Source organism: Lepidochelys olivacea (genome assembly GCF_965140295.1).
Source record: "Lepidochelys olivacea isolate rLepOli2 genome assembly, chromosome: 21".
NCBI lineage: Eukaryota > Metazoa > Chordata > Testudines > Cheloniidae > Lepidochelys > Lepidochelys olivacea.
Window position 1 is genome coordinate 1,194,935 of NC_140431.1, and position 14,999 is coordinate 1,209,933.

Sequence of the window (14,999 nt, forward strand, 5' to 3'; positions counted from 1 at the left end):
AAATAGTTCTGCTCTCATATAATTGTACTTTATTGCAGTTCAGCACGAGGGGAACAGGAGCTACATCAAAGTTCTGATCATATGGTACAAGGGGAAATATCACTGACTGATGCGTCAAGCTGTAGGCCCTCAACAGTACATGACAACTATGGGCACAGTGTTTCTCCCATTAGACAAGCCCTTTCTTCTGGGGCCTTGAACTTCAGCAGCAGCAAGAATGCAGGTGCCGCTGCGAAATGGGACACTCTGCTGTCTGGGGAACCACTCCAGAAACATCACAGCTTAGACTTGATCAGCAGTTTTTCTGAGGAGCTTCCTCTGAATCTGAAATCTACAGCTGCATGTAGGGGAAACCCTAGTGTCAAGGCCCCATTAATACAAACCAAATCAACTCCTTTTGAGTTGCTGCAACAGAGAGACACCCAGGAACTGGATGGAGGGGATGCAGTACCCTCTTTGGACCCCTGGCTACCAAACTCCTGCAGTTCTGTGGGCTTTGAGGTTAAGAGGCAGACAGACTTTTCTTCTGTTGAACTGAACCATTTAAGCAGACTGGCAGACGCTGCCCCGCGGCACATGAGCAGTGGCCCACATCCTTCCTCACATTGTTGCTCGGCGGAAGACCCTTACTTTTCTTCGCTCTCTTCAGATGATCCAGGATCCCCGATGTTTACTGACTACTTTTCAGAGCTGTATGAAACAGTTTCTCTTTCTTTCCCTGCTGCAACTTCCACAATCCAGCCCTTGGATTCTACTATGGCCAGTCCTCCAGTGACAACATCTCTGTCCCAGCATGTTCACCCAATGGATGGTAGGCAGGCATCCTTGCAGAGTAAGCTGTTTGGCAGTGTTGCCATCTGAGCTCACTTATTCCGGGGTCTTACCCTGTGTTGTGTGATACCTTTTTGAAATTCACATAGGATTTTCCTGCAGCCTGTTCTGTTTCCAAATCCAGAACTCCCACTCAGTTGGACAAAAAGAAAAGGAGTACTTGTGGCACCTTAAAGACTAACAAATTTATCTGAGCGTAAGCTTTCGTGAGCTACAGCTCACTTCACTTCAGCTGTAGCTCACGAAAGCTTATGCTCAAATAAATTTGTTCGTCTCTAAGGTGCCACAAGTACTCCTTTTCTTTTTGTGGATACAGACTAACACGGCTGCTACTCTGAAACCTGTCAGTTGGACAAAGGACTCAAATGTTCCTTCTGACTTCAGTAGAAACCACAACCATAGAGTGGTGGGTAGAACTGGGCTTCAAACTGTTGATTCTGCCTCAGTTTTCCATAGAAATTGCCGTAATTTTCTGGGGTAGCATGACCATCAGAATCCCTCTAATACTTCTGCTCTATGCTACCATGTCACCTCAGGCTGTGACCTCGGCAGATATAAGATAACCAAGGTTGGGTTTGATTAGTACTTGGATTGGATCACTCCACGGAAAACCAAGGGAGCTGTCGGAAGTGGTTTTAGTGACTCCTCTAAGGATCCCTTCCCTCAGTCATTTAAAGATTCCATAGCTGTTTCTGAAAGAATTCTGGATGGGAACCCTGGGGAAAATACTGGCTCTATTGTAGTGAGTGGCAAAACTCCCACTGAGATAAATAGGGCCAGGATTTCACTCCTGGTGTTCTGGCTGAACTTAAGCCTGAAAAGTTACATTCTGCCCACATAAAGTTTACTCCACAGTTTCCATTGGGTACAGGATTGTTCTCTTCATGTCCAAGTCAATGGTATCAGTGCAATATTTGTCAGTTACTTTGGAATTGCTGTAGGTGTGGAGTAAAAAATAAATAAAACTAAAACCACCTTTGCTCTGTTCAGGCTCTTTAGGACCCAAATGTCAAAAGTGCTCTGAGGTCCCTCCATCATTGGAAATTCTCCAGCTTTCTGTGGGATTTCAGACCCCTAATCCCCGACTGAAGGTGTTATACTGGAGTTTAGGTTGGCATAGCTACCAACACAACTGCCACCTAGTAGTAACAATGTTAATTTTAAGTTTATGCAGGTTAACATGCATAGGAACTGATCCTGCTCCACAATGGGTGTTCTGTTGCTGACACAGCAGGCACACAGTTTTATAATTATCTAGAGCAAGTGGAAATCATATTGGAATATACCTAGATTTTAAAAATAAAGTTTTAGAAGATTTTGATCACAATCTATGGTGCCTGGTTGGGTAACAGCTGCCAGGGCTCAAGATGGATGGGATTCAAGCTCTGTGGATTGCTTATGGGGGTATCCCTTACAGCCTGGGAAAATGGTGATGATTTTTTTCTTGGTGGGAAGATGGATTGTCAACAATTGGTTTATATTAGATGTTTGAGGTGGACTAAATGACTTGGGTGAGTCAGTTCTCAAGGCTGCACAGCTTTGTAGGGACTCTTCTTAGCTGTGTATTGTGGTAATGGCAGGACTGTCCAAAGAAATCCAAATAACTGTCCCTGTCTCTTTAATTAGAAGCTTCTCCAGATCCAGACGATGATGTTCCTCCCCCTCTGCCTGAGCGAACCCCAGAGTCCTTTATTGTGGCCAATGAAACTGGTAAGTGCTAATTTAAGAAGTGCTGAGGTGACAGTTCTGATGATTTGCTCAATGCTTGAGTCACAGAATCCAACAACGAATTACTTGGGCTACCCAGAAAGTGAAAAAAATCCCTCTTGCATTTAATTCTTTCCAGGTCAACCTCCATTGGCAACGTCAAACCACCAACCTGTACCAAGAAATATAAACATTGGAACCTCTTCAGAATGGAGTGGGGTGTCTCAGCCAAAGATATTTGATGACTCAGTAAGACTGAGACCAAGTAAGGTAACTAAAGTGACGTTTTTATCTCTTCTACAGCAATATTGCTATGCAGATCCCCATGTAATGCTCCCTGCTTCTGCAAGGAATACACCAATCTGGATGGCATGTGCTTTTCTTAAACTACTGCAGATTTCAGATTCAGAGTTCAGTCTTCAGAAGTGATCTTAGTTGAGGCTGTCATGACAGACTACTAGGGTAGTAGCCAATGTGGTTTAAGAGAAAACAGAAGTACCACTAGCCACCACATTAATGTCTACAATCATAAGGACCAAAATACATTCCAGAGTTTCACTGGGGATGGGGAGAGGAGATAGTGCAGAGGGAGACATGAGTCACTCAGTCACTGTGTAGCCATCCCATCAGCATGAAAGCAATGAACTGGGATCCTATATTAATGTAGCTAACACAGAAAGATGTTTAAAAATATACCCAGCAGCAACTTGTAATGCAACAGATGTGAAGTGGCAAACAAGGACTATCAGGAAATTAGGAAACTTAGTTATGAACAAATATTTGGAGATTGCCCTTTTGTATTACAAGCATAAATAATGATGAACTTGCCTAACCAATTAAAAATAACCATGTTCATTTATATAGCACCATAATTCCTGCAGGATCCCAAAGCTCTCTACAAGAATGCATCTTCACTAGGAAAAAAGGTGTGTTTTTAACTTGAGATAGATAACACAAGGTAAAGTAGCTAGTAGTTTTCACATGAGTTCACAAGTCAAGGTAAAGACAACTGGGGAGCCTAGGATTTACTTTAACCTGTTAACCTGTGTTAAAACAACCAATTTCCCTAGTCTTCACTAGGACTTAATCTTGAGTTAGCTAACTTGAGATAAACACACACCTCAAGTGTCTACATGGGTGTCACTAACTCACCCCTGAAATGCAGCTAATTCTGGGGTGGCATAGTAGCCAAGTGAAGAATAACTTATCTGAAACTGCAGGGGGAATTTAGGAAAGTGGAATGTAATGAAATTTGACTAGGGCTCCACTATGAATTAACCCCCTTGTGAAAAGTGCTCTAGGATATTTAATGACATAAGTGACCCGAGCCGCCAGTTTTACATGTGTCTTGGTATCTATGGGGTCCCCTCATGGGCGGTTGGTATAATAGGCCTGGGGAGACTGCTGTGGCCGCCAGACCCCTGGTTGTGGGGTTTGCCGGCAAAGTTTTAGCTTTATTGTGCTCCATGCAGGTTCTGGGGTGGCTGAGGAGGCAGAATGTGCTATTCAGCTTCTTGAGTTCATCAGTAATCTCCCTGGACTCCAGAGATTACTGATGAACCCAGGAAGTTGAGTAGCAAATACCACCTCCTCAGCCACCCCGGAACCTGCATTGGGCATATCAAAAGCATCTTTGGGAAGAGATTCTTTTCCCTGGAGCAGCTTGGAATCTGGGGAGGAGAGGCGCGGAGTGGCTGCAGCTGGCCCAGGCACCTCCAGGCAGGTTGTGGGGAGCCTCGGGGCTTCAGCCAGCCTGTGGTTTCTCTGGCCAATGTGGAGAGGCGCTCCGGGCTTCTCCAGGCAGGGTGGGGTAGGGGGTCTCGGGGCTCTGGCTGCAGAGGAGATCAGGGGGTCTCAGGGCTCTGGCCACAGGGGGGAGGCATGCATGGGCAGAAGGGGCGGAGCTGCGGGCTAGCCTCCCTGAAGGCGGGTTCCAGCCACCACCCCGGGTCCCCTTCACAGTAGCATCTGAGACACCGGTGCTACAGCGGCAGAAGAGGTTTTTCCATTGCTGTAGGAATTCCACCTCTCCATGCAACAGTAGCTATGTCAATGGAAGCATTCTTCCATCGACCTGGCTGCATCTACACTGGGGGTTAGGTCTGCATAGCAATGGTGCTCAGGCATGCGGATTTTTCCTACCCAAGTGCCATAGCTATGTCAACCTAAGTTTGAAGTGTAGACCAGGCTTGAGTCCTTCCCAACCATGAATGAATTTCCCAGCTCCCATATGAGATGGGAAAATATTGTTGCCCCCATTTTAGAGATGAGGAACAGAGACTGACAGAGTTAGTGACTTGCCTAGGGTCACACAGGGAGACTGCAGAAGAACCATGAATTGAACCCCCCAGCCAGTGTCTTAACCACACGATCATCCTTCCTCTGAAACATAGATTCAATTAATAACAAGAGTATAAGAAATATAGAACTCATCTTCCATTACATTAGTAGGAGGTGTATGTATGTGGGTGTTTCAGTGCTTGTAACAACATCATTTCCTGTTCATTGCCTACTTGCTCACAATATAAAGATTTGCATTTGGCTTTTGGAATTTCAGGTATTTTCCCTTTTTGTTTGTTTCCAGAGTGTGAAGCTCCGGAGCTCCAGATCAGGTACAGTTTATCTTGATGTTACGGTCACTGAGTCCATTGAGATACCTGTCTGTTTGGTAGGTAACTCAGTAGTGTACTGTAACTGTACCAAACTGTACTTTGTAAAAGTCCCTAGGCTCCATGCCCAGAGGAACAGCTTTGTTGTACACATGACGAACTAGTGCATCAACCAAGCTAGTGTTAGTTTTCATATCTCCTAATCAGCTGGTATCCTTTTGTGCTACTGTTTCTTTCAGTCTTATCAGGCAAACGAGTTGTCATTGTTTCCTTCTCAGACTCTTTATTGCCTTGGGAACATTCTCTGCCATTCTCTTGGGAATGGGCACTTGTAAATTCTCTTGGGAAGGATTGTAGATTTATACTGATTGCATTACTGTGGTCACCATTGGGGATGTCAGCCCAGTCCAGCTCAGCACGCTGATATGGGAACTGGACTGGATGAGCCACACTGAGAATGCTACACTCAAGGCAGACTGCAAGGAATAGGGCACACAATCATCAAAACTGGCAGTTTATTCTATAATTAGATTCACCAAGCCAGTAACAAAACAGCTTCTATAATAACAGGTTGGTCACCAAGAAGCCAAATAGTCCCTTTTAAGCATTCTAGCCCTTGACTTCCATCCAGACAGCGAAGTCTAATATAGTGAGTGGTTACTGAAAACCTGATTCACCATTATGTGAGGTTCACCAGTTCCAAAGGACCGGACCTTGATTCCCAGGTCAATGAGAGTCTCAGATCTTACCTAATAATCATGCTGATGCCAACCCTTTTGTGGCTAAAACTAAAAGCTTCATAATAAAAAGAAAAGAAGTGCAAAAGGTTAAAAGATCAATATACATACAAATATGTGTAAAGTCCTTAGGTCAGTTTCATGGCAGAGAAGGTAAGGCTGCTTATTTGTAAAAGTCTTTCTGGAATCAGTTTAAAAGATTATAATCCAATAGACAGGCAATCCAGGTGTAGCATCTGCTGAAGCTCTTCCATAAGAATTCCCAGGTAAACTCGGAAACCTCAGTTTTATGGCTTAAACCTTCCCTGTTAAAGTTTAAGCAGAACTGAGATGAAAAGGATCAGGCCTGAAGCTTCCTTTATAGTTCTCTAGCAAGCTGATAAGCCTCCTCACAGCAATTGTCACAGCAAGACCTTCCCCCAATGAAGAATAGGCAGTGCAGATTTTTGCTCTGAAGCTAATCTATTTCCTAAGCATACACAGGTAAACCAGTTGCATTCATTCACATAAGACAATTAGACAGTAGTTCATTATAGCATAGATAGTTAAGCTGAAGACAATGTAAATAGTATTAGTTTCCTGCATTATCTTGCATCTTTGATCTTAAGGTTTACTGAACCATCTGCATGCCGAATATAATGCAATTAAGACATGAAAGGGAATTAGCATCTACAAACTAATCTGGTTACATTGTTAAACTTCTAACAAGATACAGATAAACACAGACAAATACACTTAGCATCTATCCTTGATAAATGGGTTAATGATTGCTGGTCTAGTACATCTTGAAATTCACATATAAGTACGTTGTCTTTGTTACATTTCAATGCCTCTTAAGTTGTCATGCGTCATACCCAAGTTGACCAGTCTGACCGTGTCACACAGGATTTAAAAAAGCTAATAAACTGTATTGTTTTGTTTCCCATGGTTGTGTCACACTTGATATCTCAGAGAAACAACGGGATCGCTCTTCCTCCCCTCCTCCACTTCCTGAAAGAACCCCTGAGTCATTCTTTCTTGCCAATGAGGAGAGTAAGTAGTAATGTCTTCTTCACTTGTAACAGAGATTTAGCACAATAATTTCAGTTAAAGGATTAGCTGAAGGAAACCAGACCAGGTATCCAAGCAAATAAAATCTCCTCTCTGAAAAACCTGTAGCTAACTGAATAAAGACGATTCCAGAAATCAGAGATGGAAGAGTCTTGGAGTTCCTCTCTAATCATACCCTGTCCCCCACTCCTTGCTAGTTGTACTTCACAGTGTATTCCTGGTCTAGCTTTAAATATCCCACATAATGGTGCTTCCACTACTTCCCTTAGGAGAATATAATGGATGTAAAAAAAATTGCAACTAGGAGATTTGCTCGGCAGATTACAAACAAAATGGCAAAACATTAAAAAAAACCCACCAATTTCAAGAATTGCTGCATAAAGAGACTGTAAATATAACACACAGGATGCTTAGAAATGAAGCAGGAGGATGTGCATGTGGTCTTCTGGAAATGTTTTGCTGTGTGTTCTTTTCCTAGGTCTGCAGCCTACTGTGAGGACTTCCACTAGCAAACCTGGGGACTCAGGAAATAAAGCTTCTGAAGAGTCATCAAAAGAGTCTGTGAAATGCTTCAGGAGGAGTAAGGTAAAGATATCTGAGAGAGAAAAAGGGAAGGAAAGACAGTTCCAGCTTTCTAGCTGCGGTAGCTGTTATTTTCTTATCACTTACCTCATGTAGATGACAGGAGAAAAGAGTCCTGGGTTTGAGACTTCTTGTATTTATGACAAGAGAATGCGTTCAGGCAGTATATTCTGTGGTGACACTGCAAACAGAGCTGCAGGAAAGAAGAAAAGATTCACAGTTGCACAACAGGAACAAAAGCAATCTGTCGAGCTATGTAACTGGCTGCCTAACTGCGGTCAGTTCTCCATGTACCATGCCAACTCTTCTCAGAAAAGCTGCTCACGTAGGGCCTCAATTCCCAGTTAAGGGACAGACTCCACTCCTCAACAACCCCCATCTCAGGTGCTACTCTAGGGAATGCCCTCATTTAGCCTTTGAATGTGTTTGCTGCAGGGAAGAGTTATTGAGAAAAGTATAGCTTGAACAGCTCTAACTGTACACTCTGGGAAGTTTACATTTTGGCTAAGGTAAGCCAGCAAACAAAGGAAACTGTAGGATTCTGCATTTGTGACATGATATATGCATGCTGTTTTGCATGATTGTTCAGCAGTGAATTCTCTTCACCAGCAGGCACTGATCTCCAGCTTGATGCAAATAGTTCTCTCAACAACAAAATCTTTAATTTAAAAACTTTTTTTTTACAGAGCTTGAAAATTTTACGTAACATGAAAAAGAGTAAGTCTCTTGATCATCAACAAGTCTGTCTGTCTGTCTGGTGGGGTATATGTAATGTAGCAAACAGATCTGTTACCTATTTTAGGACCTGAACCAGCAAGATGCTGAGGCTCCTTTATTCCTATTGCTCTTGATTGGAGCTGAGGGTACTCACCAGCTGACTGGATGAATAATCTGTTGCTCTTCTTTAATACCTTTCTTTTGGACATCTCAATGCACTTAACAGACTGAATTAATTAAAGATCTATATGTCTCAATGTAGCCATTATGCTAATGGGCTCACTCAAGATCAAGGTTGCTAGTGTATATGAAATCAGCGTTGGCCTGTCATCCCACTTCCTGTGCATAGAAATTAATCAATCTTTTGGCTTGTTTTGCCCAGCCTTTCCCATGCATTCTGAGGTGTTGTCATATGAAAAGTGTTACCTAAAACTGCAGGCATCCTAACATTTGATCCATCTACTTTTAAATTAGTCACAGCCAAAAACATATTGTAAAACAAATGTGTTGATTTAATGTAATAGCAAAGCATTTACCTGTAGCAGAATTAAGAGTATTATTAGTATTTATATTATCACTTCATTTGCCACCATTTGGAGGACTAGTGTAGGGTCTGATCCTATACTATTCCTCCAAAAGTAATTCTATCAAAAACAGTATGACAGCTTGTGTAAGTAAGGTTCTGCAAGATCAGGCTCCATATCCACAGGGATATTCTCTTACTGAGCACTGGTTATGATGGACAATTCTCTAACTGCAGCTGCCAAGACAGTCTTTCATTCACAATGCTCTGTTATCCCATTATGATGGGCACTCCTAGTCCAGATCCTGGTCTCGGTTCCATTTGCTTTCCATCACTCTAGTAGCACAAAGCAGGTGGAAAACTGCCTTAACAAACTGGTTGTGGATTTCCTCCAGCACAGGGGTATTCCCAAGTGGCATACATCCAGAGTATTCCGTTCTATGTCATTCCCCCATCCTAGCTCCAGAGTAGGAGGCATGTTGGGGTGGTGACCTGAATGCTGAGGTACTCTAGGAATTATGAGATGGCATACCAGCCTGGGAGACTATTGTAGTGGATGCAAATTAGAGCAAACTCAAGGCTACAGTAGATTATGCCATAGGCTAAATTGGCCCCATGACTGGGTGGGGGTAAGGAAAAGCAAAGATGGCATACAGTCACATTTGCCTCTGTCATGGATCTTGCAAGGAATGCAACTCCCTCCTGTGTTTCATACATTAATAAGGAATTTCTCTCTAAGATTATATGGTCACTTTAACTCCATGCTGAGTCTGTGAAATTAAAACGACTTGTTTTAAAACTTGGATAGCTTAAAATTTCAAACTGACTCTGAGCAAACAAGATGCCCAGTGTATTGGACTATGACATCTTCATTATTCATGCATGCCCATACAGCTTGTATGTTAGGGAGATTACATCTCATGTTAAAGTAACAATCTGCATATAGCCTCCCCTCACAGGAGGTGAGAAGGTGTTTATTTGTCTCTGATATCTGACATTTTTAGGCAATTAAAGTGGCCATCTGCTGCTAAAGTTTTCTTATGTGTTTCTAGACATCTGTAGCCCATCTTCACTGGCAAAACCACCAGAATCTCCCCAGTCAAACCACTCCAGCTCTTTCCTGAGCTTCGGTATGTTCTTCACATCATTCCTTTCTATTTGGACTTTTTGCTATGTTAACTACAAAGACTTTTAAAAGACTAGATAGAGATATGGAGCCCAGCTACTAGCTAGGGCAAGGAAAGTGACATGAATCACCAAATGGGTGCGTAAGTGTATGATGCAAAAGTAATTTTAATATGTGCCTTAATTATGATTGCAAACACTTCTTACCAGGTCCTGCAGCAATTGCCTGGTGGTCTGTGTCATTTTATTGCAAACACGTGTGCATAAAAATTAAGACTACAGATTTGATTAAAGCTGAAGTGACCTTATAACTTAATAATTTTAAAATAGTTTATTTTTAATATATATATTACTTATTCATAAACTACTTATGCCTTATATAAAGATAAAATTAGACAGACCAGAAACCCTGTAACATAAATATTACTTGTGAATCAACACACAGGGTGCACATACAATGAACATTTGGCTGCTCTGTGGCAAAATGTTGCACAAGATAAATGTGGCAAAAGAGGCAGCAGAAGATACAATTTAACTTTTCCACATTGAAAGGCTAATGAGAGTGGCTGCTGCCTAATGTCATGTAACTCATGGACCAGCAAAAGCTACAGGATGTTTGGCATAATCCTATTGATATGCTCTTAATATGCTTGTTTCAATTATCCTGTTTGCTACCAGACATCCTTATACAGTACTATTGCATTCTATTATTTGTAGGATAAGAGTTGCTACAGCTAATCTGTGGAACTCACAAGCACAGGATATTATTTAAAACCACACAGATTTTCAAGATTGAAGAAGAATTTGAACATTCATGTGAAAATGGCATCCACAGTCTCACTAGCTAGACTAAAATTAAGAGCTATCAATTGTGATGTCTCATATGCTGATCCCAAGTTGAGATCAGAAAGAAACATCCTTCCACAGTATAGTATAGCACAATTACATGCATTTATGTTTCAAAAGCACCCAATATTGGATGCTGTTGAAGACAGCATATTGAATTAGATCATTGACCTGACAGTACTTTTGCTGAGTAAACTTAATATTACCACAGACTTCATAAAGTCAAATCCTGACACGGTTTCTAGGTTATGAGGTGCCTTAATATAACTGCATGTGCACAGCAGTTGTCTTATATAAACATTATCATTCTTTGTTTAATATCATTATATTCAATTAACATGACTAAAGTAATATACTGCATATTGTGTAAAAACCCAAATCTCTTCAGAAACAAATCTCTTATGGAATTATATGAGCAATGTATAAAATATAGGTAGTATATTTACTGTATTCTTGTAATATTTTGTTTTTGCTCCCAGGCTTTACAAATCGATTTTCAAAACCTAAAGGACCAAGAAATCCTCCACCATCTTGGAATATTTAATTCAACTTTACAGATGCATGTGGTTTGCAATACTGCAGATTTGTCATATCCCTCCAACATGCTGCACATGCTCTTCACATTACAGAACTGCTATCAGAACAGTAGCACTAAAAATGATCTTCGCTGTAGAAAGTCTGGTTGTGACCAGAGAATAGCATACAAGCTCTCCTAAATGGTTTTTATATAAAGAGGGATACACAAATGCACATAAGCTGCTTGACCCTTCCAGTTAATGTAAACTAAAAACATATCTGGATGTAAACTAAAAACATTTCAGGGAAAAATGTTTTCCTTATAAAACTGTTTCTGAAAACAGGCTAAAAACTTTTTGGAGAATTTATATCCTTTTTTTATAGTTTATTATATGACAACGGACCTGATTCTCCTGTCACAGTAGTAAGTCCCAATTAAGTCAATCAAGTGACACCACTGCAAAATGATGGTTCAGAGCCTCCCATCACTTAAGCACATGCATAACTTTACTCATGTGTAGTCATAATTAAAGTTATGCATGTGCTTAAGTGTTTGTAGAGTCAGGGTCTAAGTGAGAATCAGGCTCTCAGATTTCAGAACTCATCTATTTTCTTAATGATTGTATTAACATTATAATTATTTCCATTTGAATTAATCAGATAATTTATCTTTCTAAGTTTCCATCCAAAGAGGAAGACTAAGATGCTGACTGTTCATATAGGAACCAAACTTGCATGTGTAAACACTGCATAATCTATTGAAAAAAGTCCACATCAAGCAAAATGTAAGTGCATGATAGTTTGGGCTTTCATGGTGCAAATTTTAATGTGTCTGTAACTCGCCTAAAAAATGCAACACAAAGTTCCATGCTGACAGTTGGCACTTAAATCCCCAACCTGAACACTTCCCCCCCCTAAAATCGGAAAGCTTGTTTTCTTGCTAATATATGGGGTCAGATTAATATGTTTTGCTCTCTTCCAGAAAAAAAAGCTGATTTTTGGAAACAATACCGCAGGTATTTTTAGGGCCACATATGCAGTCTCTGGTCCACAGCAAAACCCAGTGATGAATAACAGAATGTACAGAGCTCATTGATATCAAGTTGCTTTGTGGATCAAATGCTGAGTATACAGCCCTAAAAGTACCTGTAGCATTTTTTTTCAAAGTCAACTATTTTCTAATATAGCAAAAATTACTGAAACCATATGTCTAATTTATGATCAATTCACTGTATGTATTCCCTAGTTATCTCCAAAGTGCTAATGCCACTGAACTAAATTGAATCCCTTTGTTTTGCACCTTTACACAGAGAAGAACTTACTCTTTACTAGCTGAAAGGGTATGCTACAACCACAGGCAGTTTGGATGTAACTGGTTTCTGATAAGGGAACTCCCAAGTACTGTGACTTGATAGTCATTTAAGCTGATCCTATGTTTGGGACAAGCATGGATGGGAGGAGAACAAAGACGGCTGCAAGACCTCTTTGTGCTCTTCTAATTTTGGGACAGCTGGGGCCTGCTTGAGGCCTAGTGTAAACTAGAGCAGCCTTAAGACAATATAAAAAATGATTCTGGTATCAAATCGGACAAATTAAATTGACAGCTAGCCTTTTATTTTTAAAAATATTGACAAAGTAATAACTAGAAGTATGACATAAAATCTCAGTGGAGTATTGAATTGGTGAAGCATTTTATGATGTGTATGAAAGATGCTATACAAAATAAAGTTTATTTATCCAGCATACCAGTTTTTATTTTTTTTACAAGTTTAAAGAGCACTGAATATTGCATGCTTATCTTTAGAGTGCCTTGCACCAATGCTGGAACTGTATAAATAAAAAATAAAGTATAATTTAATGTTTATTGAAGTGCCAATAGCTAGACTGCTCAAATAAATTGGTTAGTCTCTAAGGTGCCACAAGTACTCCCATTACTAGCATTAAAGTCATATGGATAGGGAGCTCCATCTACATGAAAGCAAAAATGTGAGTAACCAAACAGATTAAGGGTTCATTTGTATCACAAACACAACTGAGTCAATTACATTAGTTACACATAGTCATGGACATTGCAAGGCCTTAGCCTGCTTATATAACCAAATTAAGTCCCATCCATTTTACAAATATTCAGTGTTTTGTAATTTTATCCCTTCATTTTTGCTGTATTGTAGATAGGCCTTTACAGAAAATCAAATCTTCATTTTTCATTTGTGTTCAAAGGATAGAACCATTCCTCTTATTCCCATAGAAGTTATTTTTATAATTGTAGCGCCTAGGATCCCTAGTCATGGACCAGGACCCCACGGTGCACTGCTAGACACTGTACAAACACAAGACAATAATATGGTTCCTTCCCCAATGATGAAAGATGCCCTAATCTAATACAAGAGACAACAGCTGGATACAGACAAATGGAGGATTACAAGGAAACAATAAAACAGTAGTGATAGCATAATGGGCCTAATAGCTGTCAAGTCTTTCACAGACATGATGGCAAAGGAGAGTTTTAGGGGGGAATTTAAAGGATTATGAGATAGCGAGTTTAGAGAGCTCCTCCCAAGCACAAAGGGCAACATAGAAGTAAGCCCAAAGATGCTTGCTTTAAAATTTAACTAGTAGGCAAGGCAATGGAGGCTGGCATCATTGGGAGGCAAGAATCGACACATCAGTATTAGTAGAGATGATAGATAGGGTGGGGATAGACAAATCCTGAAAGTGCATACATGTAGCTGTTGTGTGACAGAGAGAGAGGGAAGCCAGAGGGGGGATGCAAAGCGTAGGGCAATATGGCCAAAACAACATTTCTTGTATATGTTTTAACCAGCTGAGGCGCCAAGTTAGACTGACAGAGCAGGAGACTGATATCTGTTCTCTTTTGACTATGTTCTGAGTTCCCATGCTCTTCATAACATAACAGACTCATGTACATAGTGAGATAATCACCACCTTGCGATTTTTAAGTGCTGTTAGCATGACTACCACTGTATAAGAGACAAACAGGGAGTTTACAATCCAATTAAAATGCCTTGACAAATGTTACAGTAGACTTGCCAAACTCAGCTGGCTCCAGCCCAAATAAGGTACTGTAACTGATTTGCATCTCTACAATACTCTGTATTCTGCTTTGTGGCTGTGTGTGGGTAATGGCACCTGTACGGCATAGCACGCTGTGTCTCAAGGTACATATATTATCCTGAGTAGCAGAGAAAGATCCCATGTAGCATCAAATAAACTCTTTTTTTTCTCTTAAGCAACTGTGTGGTTGCACTGGGTAAGAGAAATGTGTGGGTGTTCTGCTCACCTCTTGGTTTACTCTCTTCAGTTCCAGTCATTTAAATTAAAGCCTTTTCTAATGTGAGAAAACTCTTGAGCCCCCTCTAGCGATTAACTGAAGAGTCGGATGGTGACCTAGTATTTCAGTCTTTGGGCTATTCGTTTCAGTAGATAAAATAGTTTCTGCGAGTTTAAGCAGGGAATCAAGCTAAAGGCCAGAGACAGTTTTTACATTCCGGGCACCCTAAGGCGCACGGAATCACCGCGTGAGGAGAGCTGTAAACCCCGCAGCTGAACAGCAGGGTGCGGGCACCGGGCGGCTGCACGGCCAGGGCCAAAACCTGAACGGGGCATCCACGCTCACCCCGGGTGGATGAAGCGTACCGTGGCGCCGCTGCGCCCAGGCGGCTGCAGCCCGCACTCAGCGACCACGCACCGCGCCTCTCTGCGGTGTAAGACACGCTGGACCCATCGCACCCTCAC

General features: G+C 41.2%; 1 protein-coding gene and 1 long non-coding RNA gene across 2 annotated transcripts in view; one reads left to right on the forward strand and one right to left on the reverse strand.

The window, feature by feature from the left end:
- PTPN22 (protein tyrosine phosphatase non-receptor type 22) overlaps window positions 1-12,922 on the forward strand; it is a 31,615-nt gene extending 18,693 nt beyond the window's left edge. Inside the window, exons 13-21 of the mRNA XM_084610865.1 lie at window positions 39-811; window positions 2,458-2,541; window positions 2,678-2,808; window positions 5,123-5,150; window positions 6,836-6,916; window positions 7,413-7,519; window positions 8,203-8,233; window positions 9,809-9,886; window positions 11,207-12,922. Of these exons, the coding sequence (XP_084466991.1) occupies window positions 39-811; window positions 2,458-2,541; window positions 2,678-2,808; window positions 5,123-5,150; window positions 6,836-6,916; window positions 7,413-7,519; window positions 8,203-8,233; window positions 9,809-9,886; window positions 11,207-11,271 (1,378 nt within the window). The 3' untranslated portion in view covers window positions 11,272-12,922. The remainder of the gene's footprint in view (window positions 1-38; window positions 812-2,457; window positions 2,542-2,677; window positions 2,809-5,122; window positions 5,151-6,835; window positions 6,917-7,412; window positions 7,520-8,202; window positions 8,234-9,808; window positions 9,887-11,206) is intronic.
- LOC311510847 overlaps window positions 1-14,999 on the reverse strand; it is a 39,638-nt gene that overhangs the window by 24,238 nt on the left and 401 nt on the right. Inside the window, exon 2 of the long non-coding RNA XR_014709152.1 lies at window positions 7,604-7,709. This is a non-coding gene — a long non-coding RNA (uncharacterized lncRNA). The remainder of the gene's footprint in view (window positions 1-7,603; window positions 7,710-14,999) is intronic.